The sequence below is a fragment of the Triturus cristatus genome, chromosome 2_2, assembly GCF_964204655.1.
Source record: "Triturus cristatus chromosome 2_2, aTriCri1.1, whole genome shotgun sequence".
Taxonomy (NCBI): Eukaryota; Metazoa; Chordata; class Amphibia; order Caudata; family Salamandridae; genus Triturus; species Triturus cristatus.
Window position 1 is genome coordinate 458288615 of NC_140582.1, and position 14568 is coordinate 458303182.

The following is a 14568-nucleotide window of genomic DNA, read 5'->3' on the forward strand; positions in this document are numbered from 1 at the left end:
TTCCTGGAGCTCTGAAGTTTTACCAACATTAATTATACACTTTAACCCCCTGTGTGCCCATGACGAGCTGGACTCGTCATAGGCCGCGGTTGCGCTGTGCCCATGACGAGTCCAGCTCGTCATAAACCCCGCCCGCTAATGTAACGGCCGGCACAGGGCGGGGAAAGGGCGTGGCACACAAGAGGTTAAGCTAAGTGATCACAGTGCGGATTTGACTGTAATGAAATTATTTTATCTTCGTATTTTGTTTTATTGTATGGACCTTATTGCTCACTGCACTTTAGAATGTTTCACTATGCTGCTATTCTGGCTGTGTTTATTTTATTGAATGTAGAATTATATGAACCTTTTATGGCCATTATTTTGTGCCAAATAAATAACATGTTTGATTGAAGTAATCATAGTCCCTTATAGGAAAATCATTGTCTCACAAATATTTATGCTGCATTTCAAACATACCTCACCCCCCTAGAAGGTCCATAAGGATGTAGCCTGAGCCAGGCAATGTTTGCAATACAACTTGGGACCACTGTGCCACCTTCCAGAAAAGGTTTTCCTATGGAGTTATAGAAGAATTAATAACCATCCTTTCTGTCCTGAAGATCAACTTGGCTCACCAATTTTCAAATTGGTCTTAATAATGGGAGCATTTCTCTACAATACCTGTATGTAAATTATCTGAGACGAACAAAAATTGTCACAACAGGTAACACCATACAGGTAAGCCTCACCTCAATGCCTTCCAATGCAGTTATATAGATCAGAATAACTAATCAGACTTTTCTGATCAGAAAATCACATGGGCTCACAAATAATAATGATGTGTTTCAAACATACTAAATCTATCTATAAGGCCCATGAGGAATGATCCTGGGACAAGCAATGTTTTAACCTGTGCTTACTGTGCCACCATCAAGCCCTTGCATTCCTATTGAATTATAGATGAATAAATAATCATCCTTTCTACCAACAAAATCAGCTTGGCTCTCTAATTTTCATATAGATTCTAATAAAGAACGCATCTCTTTGTAGTACTTGGATGTAAATTGTCTGGGCCAAGCAAAAAATGGCATCAACCAGGCTGCGGTGCCTTTACCTCAATGTATTCCTATGCAATTATGTCCAAATAAGTAATCTCAATTCTCTTATAGGAATATCACAGTAGCTCACAAATATGTATACTGTTTTGAAAATACACCACATCCCCCTACAAGGTCCATAAGGATTTAGCCTCAGGCAAGCAACGTGTCCACCAAAACGTGTGCCCACTGTGCCACCCACCAACCATTGCATTCCTGTGAAGTTAAAAGCAATTTTGTAACAATAATTTGCCTCATAAAGATCAACTTATCAATACCAATCTTACCCATAATCATATTATTCCTTATAAAGGGATCATCCCTCTTCCCATGCAATTAAGCCAAAGTTCTAGAATAGGAAAATCACATTGGCTCACAAACATGCATGCTGCTTTATAAGCATACCACATTACCCTATAAGATGCAGAAGTATTTAGCCTGAGCAAAGCAATATTTTCACCTGTGCCCACTGTGCTACCTTCAAGGCACTACTATAGAGTTATAGATGAATACGTAACTATCCTTTCTCCCATGAAGAACAACTTGCCACCGAAAACATAACTGTAGATCTCTCTAAGGAAATAAATCACATTGGCACACAAATATGTATGCTGGTTTTCAAACACACCACACACCCCTACAAGCTCCATAGGGATTTAGCCTGAGCCAAGCACGTTTCTACCAAAACAAGAGCCCACTGTGCCACCTATCAGCCAATGGATTTGTATGAACTTATACACAAACAAGTAACCATTCTTGTTGTCAAGAAATCAACTTAGCTCATCATCATAGCATCCTTCGACAAAACCTTTATGTAAATCACCTTTGCCAAGCAAACTCTGTCACAAGTGGCACCTAACAGGTCACCCTCACTTCAAAGCACTCCTTTGCAGTTAAATCCTAATAAGCAGTCATAGTTCTCTTATAGAAAAACCACATTGGCTCACAAATATGCATGTTGCTTGTTTAAGCATACCACATCCCCCTATAAGGTCCATGAGTACTTAGCCTGAGTCAAGCAATGGTTCCACCTGTCCCACTCTCAAGCCCACATTTTGCTATTGAGTTATAGACGAATATGTAACCATCCCTTCTTCCATGAAGAACTTGGCTTACCAATGTTCATATTGATCATAAAAGAGGAGCATCCCTCTACATTATATTTATGTAAATGTTGGGAGTCAATCAACACTTGTCACAACAGGTGGCACCAAACATCTCACACTCCACACCACAATTCATTCCTATGCAGTAACATTTGAATCAGAAATCATAGTTGTTTTTATAGGAAAATCACACTGGCTCAAAAATATTTATATTGTTTTTCAAACATTACACATCCCCCTACCAGGCCCATGAGGATTTAGCCTGAGCCATGCAGCGTATCCACCAACACATTGGTCCACACTGCCACTCACTAGCCAAAGCTAGATAGTAATCTATGGAGTTATAGACAAATTAGTAACCATCACTTTTTCATGAAGATCAAGTTAAATAGACAATATTCATATTGTTACTAATAAAGGATGTGTCACTCAACACTACCTGTATGTAAGTTGTCTGAGCCGAGTCATATTTGTAACAACAGATGGCACCAAAAGGGTCGCCCTCAAATGAGTGCATTTCTATTCAATTACGTCTGAATATGTAATCATACTTTTTCTATAAGAAAATAACATTAGCTCACAAATATGTATGCTATGTTTCAAACATACTGCTTCACCTTCAACGAACATGAGGATTTTGTCCGAGCCAAGCAAGTTTTCTATCTGCGCCACCCTCAAGTCAATGCATTCCTAAAGCGTTATAGACGAACAAGTAACCATCCTTTTTCCCCATCAAGGTCAACTTGGCTCACCAATTTTCACACTGATCCTAATAAGGGGAGCTATTCTCTACATACTTGTATATAAGATGTCTGAGCCGAGCAAGATTTGTCACAAGAGGTTGCACCAAACTTTCTGCCCTCACTTCAATGTTTCCCTAGGCAGTTAAGGCCTAAAAAAGAAAAATCATATGGACTTACAAATATTTATGCCGTTTTCAAACACACCATATCCCCATACAAGGTCCATGAGGACTGAGCCAAGCAATGTTTGAAACAAAACGAGGGCCTCTGTGCCACTTCCCACCCAATGCATTCCTATGGAGTTACAGAAAAACAATTAATTTCTCCAAAGAAGACCCCAACTTGACTCACAAATTCTCATATTGATCCTAATAAACGGAGTATCCCTCTACACACTATCTGTATGTAAATCGTATGAGCCAATCAAAATGTTGCAATAAGTGGCACCAAACGTGTCGCCCTCAGACTTTAATGCATTCCTATGCAATTACATCTGAATAAGTAATTATAGTTGTCGTATAGGAAAACCACATTGAAAAACAGCATAAATATGTGTGAATCAATCACACAACTTCTCTTTGCAAGGTCCATGCGGATTTGGCCTGAGCCAAGCAACCAACATTTATCAAATAAGTGCCAACTGTGCCACCCTACTGCAATGCAGTAAATCCTGGTGATATAAATTCATCTGAGCTCAGGGAGTTTCCATTGACATAGGAGTTCTAGTATTACTGCTAGCCTCCGTTGTTCTCGCCTGGATAGCTGCTTTCAACCTCAAAAGACAAATGATTTATAGTGTCTAAGTTCCATTTGACAGACCTGGATGTTTACTTCCAATGTCTTCCTTACATCTACAGAATTTGATGTCTTTGCTCCCTTTCTAGCTAGAGATATCATGCATATCATTGGTTAAGGAAAGTAAGTGCTACATCTGTATTTGAAAACTACTCTTTAATGAAGACTTAATCTAGAGATTTACGTTAATGATTGCATTATTCTTGTTGGACAATGTAGGGTCAGCTAAATCTAGCATATTTTTAGATACAGCCAAAGGTCATTTTACAAGATTAGTCTCCCAGTTTGGATTGAGAAGCAATACAGTTCAGAAAAGGTGGATCCAAAGGTTGATAGAGTTGGTATCTCAGCTACAAAGGGAAGATAGGCATCAAATCAAATTCTGCAGGTGTAAGGAAGAAGATGTAAGTAAAGATCCAGGTCTGTCAAATTGAGCTTAGACACAATGTACCATATGTCTTTTGAGGTTGAAAGTAGCTATTTAGACAAGAATAATGGAGGCTGGCTGTAATACTAGAACTCATATATCAGCTGAACATCCCTGAGCTCAGATGACCTGACATAACAGGGATCTACTGCATTGGTAGGAGGTGGCACAGTTGGCACTTATTTTGATGGAAATTTTGCTTGGATCAGGCTAAACCCTTGCAGAGCAGTGTGGTGTGTTTGGAAAATCAATATGAATATGTGTGAGTCAATGTGATTTTCCTATAAAACCTTTGTTTGTGCCAAACCTCTGTCGCCCACAATGACCACCAAAGCGAAGCTCCGGTGAGACCTGCACTTTGCACCGACAGCAACGATTAACCAATGCAAGACTCTAACAATGACTGGCTCTTTGCGATACAGCAACGCCCACCGGCAAAGCTCGACTTGTTCTTTGCATCGAAAGCTTTCTCCTCTTGGCCTCCTCTAACATAAACAGAACTCTATGCACCGGACTTGAGAAGGTAACTTTTCAGCGGAACTAACCTGGTCACCTTATCCGACCCACGCTCCATCAGAGTTGACCTGGACTGGTGACTTTCCCCTGGTCCAGCGTGACCAAATAACCGTGAGTGGCGCCTTCTGCTTCTTGGCACTATTTTCACCCAAAACTTCAAAAATCAATATCTCCGGTTTTACTGATTGGATTTTTGTTGTTCTTGTTTCATCCTATGTATTAATATTTACCCATTTTTCCTAAAACTGGGATTTTTCTTGTATTGGGTCTTTACTTTATTACGGTTTTTCTGATGCATAAATACTTTTTACATGGACACTGAGACTCTCTGCTTTGTGGTCAAGCTACCAGAGGATTAAGCACAAGTTAATTTAGTGACCTTTGTGGTTTACCCTGATGAGGATTGTGGTTGTTGCCTGAGTGTGGCTTCCAACCCTCTTAACCAATAACTTAAATTTGTGAAAATTACCTATTTGAACAGAAAACTGCATAGGAATGCATTGTGGTGTGGAGACGACCAGTTTTGTGCCATCTGTTGTGACACATTTTGAACGCCTCACACAAATTACATAAATATTAGTGTAGAACAGAGGTCTTCAATCTGTGGGGCGTGACCCCCAGGGGGGCCATGGAGTCCTGGGAAGGGGGTCGCGCATTTCCAGGCTTCACTTCTGCCTGGAATTTAAAACATGTGCTCTTCCTTTTGAAAAACGGACGCAGTCGTTAAAATGGTGCAGCTGAAGTGAATTGTCTCCTGTGCTGTGAAATGAAGAGGCTGGGCTGGGCCTGAAACAGTCCTTCGTGCCAGGGTGCCTGCTTACCTGAATAAAATGAATATGTGTGTTTGGAGGTAATATGCAAATGTAAATGGTGCTTGGGAGCGGTTCTGGCTTTAATTGCTTTATGTTGGAAAAGATTTTTTTTTTTTGTGGTAGTAAGAAGATTTAGCAACTGGGCTGTGAAGTGCATGCTTTTAATTGCTTAGTACCTCTTTGGAGCTGTTAAAGGGACAGTTATGCAAAACAAAATGCATTACTTATGTTCTGGTATTACTAAAATTCACACTTTTGAAGCTCCATTATATCCTAAAACTATTTGCACAGTTTGTAGCAGACTACCTTATAATGTGTGTATTACAAGAATAAAATAATGACTTACACTTTCATAGTGCTCACTGTCACAGGCTGTGACCTCGTAGCACTAAAAATCCACAAGTCAGTATTCCCGACTGCACCAACCAAATTTAGCGGCAGATTTACAAGGAACTGACGCATCTGCATAGATGCGTCAGTTTCCTTGCCCCAGTGCCAAATGTCCTTGCGCCACCATGGATGCGCTGTATTTACAACACAGTTCTCCATGGAACAAGGGTTAACAGATGCGTCAGAAATACTGAAGAATCTGTTGGCACAAAAGTGACGCATCGCTGGAATTGCTCATGAAAGTGACGCAACTCCAGCAATGTGCCACAACAGATAGGCGAGTCTCTCACAAAAAGCCCTGCGTCATTCTTACGCCTGAGCAGGCGTAGGGATTTTGAAGCAGTGAAGACGTAGAGTGACGCAGTGAAATGTTGTAAATTTCACTGCGTTAGTTCTACATGGCTTTTTGCATGGGAACGCCTAGCCTGCATACATTATACCTGGTGCAGGTATAATGTGACGCAGGGCTTTACAAAGTGACGCATTTCCCTAGATGCTTTACATTGTAAATTGGTCGAATTGTTTGCGCCGCCGTTGCGTCAAAAAAAGTGACGCAATGGAGGCGCAAGGAGGTGCACAGGGCTTGTAAATCTGCCCCAAAATTCTGTGGCTCTCTGGTTACAGACACAGACCTCTGCAGTGCATTAATTAATAGAGGTTTCCTAATGTACTACAGTGCATTTCCTACTGAGTAACAACTTTTTTAAATGTATTTTCATTTAAGCTACCCATTATTTTATATGTAGCTACCTGATGGTGAATAACCTAAAAAACTAGTAAAATATTTTGTGGATGATTTATGAGAGGCTTGAGCCGCCAGAGCTTAATTTTTTTAAAGCTCCAGCAGCACAAGCGTCGCAATCGTATCTATGAGGCGACGCAAAGTCACCCTGCATGGCTATGAGTGCCCTCACACATATGGAGTAAGACAAAGCAGCGCAAATCGCTGCCTTGCCTTAGTCTGTCAAGTAGGAGTTCCATGGGCATTGCGGTAGGTGTTCCCACGCAACACCCATGGATGTTGACACTGCCCCAGTTTACCAAACCATGTAAACCTGGGGCAGAGCCAAAACCTTACGCCTCACCACAGCAGGCGTAATGAGGAGAAATGTTTTCATGTCTTCTCGTATTTTTTCCTCTTTCTATGTGTGCTGCATTCTGTAGCTCACATAGAAAGAGGAAAACCCCTCTCGGGGCACCTTCCGGCATAAAAACAATCCTGCCTACATTGGCGCTAGGCAGCAATTTGTGCGGAAACGTAATGGGAAAGGACAGGAATGCATCATATTTCATAAATAAGGTGCATTCCTGCCCTTTCACATTGGCATAGGGAAGCGCAGCAAGAAAACTTGCGGCACTGCCCTAGGCCAATTCCTCATAAATGAGGCCTTTTGATTTTGGCCACACTTTTGACCACGCCCCCACATCTTTCATTTGATAAACACTGTTTAATATTATTTCCCCACTGTAAAAATGATTTGCTGTGGAAATTGGGGGCGTTTACAGTTGTCGATAGTTGTCAATGTTGAGAGGTACCAAGTTCTAGACATTTTTGTCAAGAGGGGGTCCTTACGCCTAAAACATTTTGACAGGGGGGTCTCGGCATCAAAATGTTTGAAGACCTCTGGTGTAGGGGAATATTAGTAATATATATGAATATTGGATAGCCAAGTGATCTTCATGAAAGAAATCATGGTTACTCATTCTTCTATACCTTCAAAGGATTGCACTGCCTTTGCTTGAAACATTGCTTGGCTCAGGATAAATCCTCATGAGCCTTGTAGAGGGTAACTATATAACTCCATAGGAATGCATTGGCTTGGTGGTAGCAGAGTGGCCCAGGGTAGAAAAATGTCTTGGATCAGAATAAATCCTCAAGGATGTGGGGGGTGGGTGTGGTGTGTTTGAAACACAGAATAAACATTTGAGAGCCAATGTGATTTTCTTATTGGAAAAGCATGATTACTTATTTGGGCAGAACTTCTTAGAAATGCATTGAATTCAGGAAGACCCACATGGTCCACTTGTGGCAAATAATGATTGTCACAGATAATTTACAGGCAAAAACAACAGTTGATGGACAGAATGCAGAACAATGTCATACATTCACCCCAGTACAGAAATCTGGGCCTAAATCCATCGGTTTTTTTGCTCACCATGCCATTTCAGTTTGAACCCAGCCATATGTAAAACAGTCTTGACCCTGTGCCTCATGGGAACAGTTCAGCCCAAACTGCCAAGCCAGGTCCTCCCTGGACTGGAAACAAGCATCCTAAGACCGGTTTCGGGGTTTCACCCCTCTTCAGCCAGGATAGGTTGATTCCAGTGGCATGGAGAGCACGGGACCCACGTCTGGGCATACCCGTCCCACTCGGAGTGACAAATGCAAAAACAACAGTTGATGGACAGAGTGCAGAACAATGTCATACATTCACCCCAGTACAGAGATCTGGGCCTAAATCCATCGTTTTTTTTTCTCACCATGCCATTCCTGTTTGGACCCAGCCATATGCAAATCAGTCTTGACCCTGTGCCTCATGGGAACAGTCCAGCCCGAACTGCCAAGCCAGGTCCTCCCTGGACTGGAGACAAGCATCCTAGGACCGGTTTCGGGGTTTCACCCCTCTTCAGCCAGGATAGGTTGATTCCAGTGGCATGGAGAGCATGGGACCCACGTCTGGGCATACCCATCCCCCTCGGGGTGACAAATGCAACAAGCATTGGCATAGCCAATAGGTCTCGCCTTTGGGATCTTATAAGTGTTTAGCCATGCAACAGTTGATGTTGTTGCAACAAGGATATAGTACTGCATAACTAAATACTTATAAGGTTCCAAAGGCGAGACCTATAGGCTATGCCAATGCTTTTTTTATGGGCAGTTACTTGCTCTGCTTGGGACTCTCACCTATTCAAAGCAGGTAACTCTTGCCAGGTTTTGTGTGTGTTGCCATGTGGAGCATTAGGGAGATCTATCCTGATTGGTGCAAATAAGGCGGATCGAAGTGAGGATTAGATTGCTGAGACAGAGTGTAAGTAATCGTGTTAGCTGGGAGATCTTGCACAGTTGTTTCTGAATCGTCATTGAACCACAGATTAAACTAGACCAATAACATAAAGTGACCGGATGCAAGGGCAGTCCCCGGCTCGATGAAGCAGAGAGCACAAGATGTCCTTCTGAATCGCCCACTGATCTCAAAACCTTGTGATAAGTCGAGCAATGTGTTGACTTTGTTCATGATTGTCCCTAGTGTGGCACACTGGAGTGAGAGTTCAAGTGCCTTCTTCCGGCCATGTTTCCATTAGAAGGAAGGGATCCATGTTGTGGGTGCCTGAGAGGGCTGACTCTCTTTAAGTGCCGAAGATTCTTTGACACGCAAGACTATACAGAGGTACAATGATTGTGAAGTACCCCTGACACCAGCACACAGACTGTTGTAAGCATGATTGCTGTCTGCGAGACATTTCCCATTAAAGAGTGTCCCCATCTTGTGACTGGCAGGTGGATGTATCGGCCACCCCCAGCGCAGCCTCTTTCAACTGGCCCTGAACGATGACAGACTTACACCAGCTTCGGCCTACGTTCTTGACTGATGCTGGTCTTCAGATTCTGGCTGGTCTTCAGATTCTGGCAGCGCTCTTGGCTTGGCGCCTGGGCTGTGTTCACTTTCAAGGCTTCCGGCTGAAGTAAAAATGGCCAAGTGAGCGGCCAGTGACAAAACCGCGGTTCAGGAGGTTCCAGGAAGCTAACCGGAGCCTCTGGAACAGCGATAAAACGCGCGAGCGGTAAAGCGCATGCGCGCCGCCAACCGCCAAGGGGGCTTATTTACAAGCCACTTTTAGCATGGGACAGAGTGACATACCAGCTGCGCAAGGGGATTGTCGGTGCTCTTGGGTGCTTTCTGGGACTGACATTGGCTCTCTCAGCTTTTAATCAGACCCTCCATCTCTTTTTGCAGAACAGAAACCCGGGTGACACTGATTAACAAGTGTCACGCATGCGGCAGAGAGGGCGATGCAAAGAGAAAATCTGGTGAGACACAAATAATACACCTGCGCTTGTCTGGGGCCTCTCTCCATACAGGACCCTTTGTACTAAAGGATTGATGGGGCTCGGTGGGGGACGATGCCCTGCCAGGCAGCGCTCCAAAGGGGTGAATTATCTTGCCACAGAGAGAGTCTTTTACTCTGTGGGTAACTCCGCGCCCTGAGGGGGTAACATCTTTTAGAAGAAGTGGTCTTTGTGCGCACACAGGATGCAGTCAGAACAGAGGAATGCTGTACGTGCTAAAGAGACACAGAGGTGGACAGTATTTGGATAATTGTAACATTTCTAAGCAACCTGGTGCCTGTAAGTCACAGTACCGTTAGGAAAGGAACCGGATTCTTGACAGCTGGCGAATGATCCTGCCTCAGCCGTACCGTTACTTCACATGATGCTGTGTGGTGCTGTGACAAAATATCTCACCTTCCCTAAAGCTCGGTCACCCTCTAGCAGTTATTCACGTTATATGCATGAGAGAGCGCTTTAAAAGAAAGTGAAACTTCAACCAAAACACACTGCGCATTGAAGAATATTCACTGGCGATATGGGCTAGGAGAAAATGCTTTACACCGTTCAACGATGAGGCTAAACCCCCCAACCCGAGCCTGGAAAGGCACAGGTTAATCTGATAATTACACGAGCCCAATACAACTGCAACTGATTTAGCGATCATCAATTCCCCACCCAGCTGAAGCCAATTGTCAGCTTTCACCCCGCTCTCTTTTTTTTTTTTTTTTAAATCCCCCCTTTGGTAATAGCTCAGCAGAACTGCTCGCTGTGGTGAAATTCGGCTGAAACAATAATAGCGATATTGCTCCCCCGGCGTTGCTGGCTCCTTTACGAGGGCCTGCTCTGCAGAGCGGTGGCCTCCCCGGCCATATGCGTTTACCTTAGGAAACGCATGCAGGCGTGGGGTGGCGCCTCCTGTCAGCAGCCCGCCTCTGTACTGCTGACCCTGACAGGGCCCTTTCTCCCTCCTGGGTACGTTTACCGTTCCAGATGTGCGCCGGCTCCAGCGTGGCTGTCGAGGCTGCGGAGCTGGCATCCCCGGGACCATCAATCCGTGGGGTAGACTGCCACAGCGCTCTAATGCTTCTCAGTAACACACCGTGATTTATGCAGCCCCTGTGTTTGACAGAGCGCTCTATCAAAGCCTTTTCCAGAGAGGAAAGTTTAGTTCTTCTTTGCTGAAACTGAAAACAAGCGCTCACATCTCTTGTCTTTATGGGGCCATGTGTTTGAAACACATGGCCCCATAAAGATAAGACAGCTTTTGCGACGGGAGGAAGGCAGACGAGCCCGTCCAAATGGGACGGCTCAAAAAGCCAAACGAAAACGTCACTTCCACCTCTTTTCCAATGGCTGGCCACCGCTTAGCATAAACAGTAACGCCAGCCAATGGAAAAGAGGGGCGGGGCTTAATGCCCTTTATAGAAAATACCCAAAATCATTCAATCTCGCCAACGAGACTGCGCATGTGCGCAGCCCACGCCAGGCGAGACCTATAAACAACAGTTGATGGACAGAATGCAGAAAAATGTCATACATTCACCACAGTACAGAGATCTGGGCCTAAATCCATCCTTTTTTTTTGCTCTCCATGCCATTCCAGTTTGAACCCAGCCATATGCAAATCAGTCTTGACACTGTGCCTCGTGGGAACAGTCCAGCCCAAACTTCCAAGCCAGGTCCTCCCTGGACTGGAAACAAGCATCCTAGGACCGGTTTTGGGGTTTCACCCCTCTTCAGCCAGGATAGGTTGACTCCAGAGACATGGAGAGCACGGGAACCACGTCTGGGCATACCCGTCCCACTCGGGGTGACAAATGCAAAAACAACAGTTGATGGACAGAATGCAGAATAATGTCATACATTCACCCCAGTACAGAGATCTGGGCCTAAATCCATTGTTTTTTTGCTCACCATGCCATTCCAGTTTGAACCCAGCCATATGCAAACCAGTCTTGACCCTGTGCCTCATGGGAACAGTCCAGCCCGAACTGCCAATTTACATACAGGGATTGTAAAGGAGTGCTCCATTTCTCAAGGTGAATATGAATTAAGAGGGTAGCAAAAGTTGGCTGATGTTTTGGTGGAAAGTTTCTTGTCTCATACTAAATTCTAATAGACTTAATAGTGGTAAGTGTTGTGATTGAAAACCAACATATTCATAGTATGGCAATGCAAAGTCCGACAGAAAGAAGTTAGCTGAATTATTTATGGTTCAGTAAATGCAATGTATTTTCAAAAAAAAAAATGTTCCCAGCAAATAAAATGCTGGATGAATAAGATGCTAACTTCCACCAGCGAATAACATGCTGGCTGAATAAGATGCTAACTTCTGCCAGCTAATATAACGTTGGCAGAATAAGAGGCTAACGTCAGCATCATACTAAGTGCATATAGGTGAAGGTTCAAGAATCATAAACAAGACTTTGACGAAAACTTAACCCGGTGCGAGCGTGCGTTAAGATATAAAGAACATTTGATTGCCGGTGGCACTCTTTGAGATGCCCTCGACCCCTATGTGTATCACTTAATAGTCCCGCAACCTGCCGGTGTCAACCTCTCATTCTTCACGTTTTTGTGGGTGATGCTGAGCTCTCTGGAGAGGCTGGCACAGTGAAACTTCAGAAAACAAACGAGAACACGTGCGCAAGCAGAGAATAACTTGGAAATGTTGAAGCAGGGTCTACATACCACTGCTCTACCAGTCCCACACAACGCACACGTGAATGTATACAGCCTAGCTGCATGATTCTAGTTGCCGCTTCCTTACCTCGCTCCAAACAAACAGTGAGGATGACACTGCCGGGCTCTGCGCGGGGACACTCTGTCACGGTCCCAGCAGCTGCAACCAGTGCTTTATTCTTTTTCTTGCTTGAAGACATATTTGCCTGATCCCTCAAATACTACAGTAAATATTTCTGCTTTCCAGTGCACTACAACTACTAGACTGCGCATGCTTTAGACACCAAACCCGGTGATATGTCCCGAGTGATGACCATGTTGAAGCCAGGCAAAGCGTCTTCTTTTATTCTGAATTACCGATCGCATGGAGTTGATACCCCTACGAGTAATCTGCCTGACTATAAAATGGACTCCGCTTATAGCGTAGCACTGAGTTTAGATTCGAAACCCATAAACAAATCCACACGTGTTGATCGTAACAAGCGGGAAATAATGTCACCGTGCTACTTTAGCGGCCATCTTGGAAGGACAATTTCTCTATCTGAATGGGTACATGGTTTTTCGCCAGCAAAATCAGGAAGTAATCTTTTTTATAATCAACTAAACGACTGCGACGCGAAGATGCATCTATTGAAATATTGCTGTCTTACAGACTGTTTAAGTTGTTTTTTTCATCAATTTTAAAATCTTAGTTCTGTCCGCTTTGTTAAGGGCGGGGCTAAATCTGCTGTCATCATTTTAAGACAAAGTTCAAGTGACAGGTGTAAGAGAGGTGAAGCGTGTAACGTTTTCGAGAAAACGAAACTATTTTCGGTTTATGTAAAGCTCATTTAGTATTCTGTGCACTATTTATTTTTTGCTGTTGTGCCAAACTCACATTATAATCCACAGTTTGTCCAATCAGTGGCTTTTGGTATACATATATCACGACACCTGTTTTATGGTCGTCAGTGTCTAGGTTATTTAAAGGGAATGAGTCTCACACATTTGGAGGTCGGGCTGGGCTGTGTCACTCGTAATTGCTATGACAGACGCATTTAATGTTCATGGTTATTAATCTGTTCTTTTCAACAGAAGAACATTTAGAGCGTTATAACAAATTTAATAGAGTCAAATTTACACATGAAAACATTCTCATAGAGTAATCTAGTTTGTAGTGAAGGGCTAGTTTAGTAAGCATAAATAGTAAAAATAAATGTGCTCAATGAGGAGGATCGTAGGGTTCGACTGAAATGAAACCCTGGAGTGAAATCCCAGCATACAGTGGAAATTATGGCATATAGTCAGGGCCGGCCATGGGCAAGCTGGGCTCCGCTTGGGGCGCCACCCGGGGCTCCAATATTCCGAGGGGTGCAGCAGGGATCTGTCTGACAATGTTATGCAAACAGCAGCTCGTCCATCCCACTTGGTCTCAATAGGGTTCCATTAAAGACTTTGTAATTAGTCTTTAATGTACCTCAGCGTAATTGTTATCAACCCCAGCCCTCCTTCCATCTTCCTCACACCTCCTGTTGTCACACCGCAAACCCTGGAGTTTTGTTTCTCAGGGCTTCACAATGTTCTGGTACTGGAGACATTTGTGATGATGACGTTCCTTTCGTCCCCTACTAGCTCAGCCACCCCTATATCTTTATTTTCGACATTGCATCTTTTATTCTTGAAGTCCCCTTCAAAATATTTGACTTGTTATTTGGATGAAACTGTGAGGTTTTCCAATTCAAGTGACTGAAAAGAACTGTGACTGTATTTGGACTTAAAAGTTGGATTGGATTCAGGGGCCCAAATTTGAGAGAGCAGAGCTCCTTTGCTTTCATGTTGAATCCAGAGTCCCCGCCAGCCAATCTGAGCAGACGACATCTGAGGGAGTCTTGGTTGTACTTCCTTTCCTCTTCAAAGCAGACTTTGTGATTATGATCGTCTGAGTTCCATACGTTTTGGTCTTCTTTTACTTTTATTGATAAACACAG

At 43.6% G+C, this 14568-nt stretch overlaps 1 protein-coding gene across 2 annotated transcripts in view; it reads right to left on the reverse strand.

Moving 5' to 3' along the window:
* AFG2A (AAA ATPase AFG2A) overlaps positions 1-12902 on the reverse strand; it is a 1612935-nt gene extending 1600033 nt beyond the window's left edge. For both annotated transcript variants that reach the window (XR_014978118.1, XM_085641546.1), the window contains exon 1: positions 12690-12902. Coding sequence is in view for 1 of the 2 variants with exons in the window: in XM_085641546.1 (XP_085497672.1) it covers positions 12690-12801 (112 nt within the window). In the remaining variant the exon portion in view is untranslated. The remainder of the gene's footprint in view (positions 1-12689) is intronic.
* Between the last annotated feature and the right edge of the window lie 1666 nt (positions 12903-14568).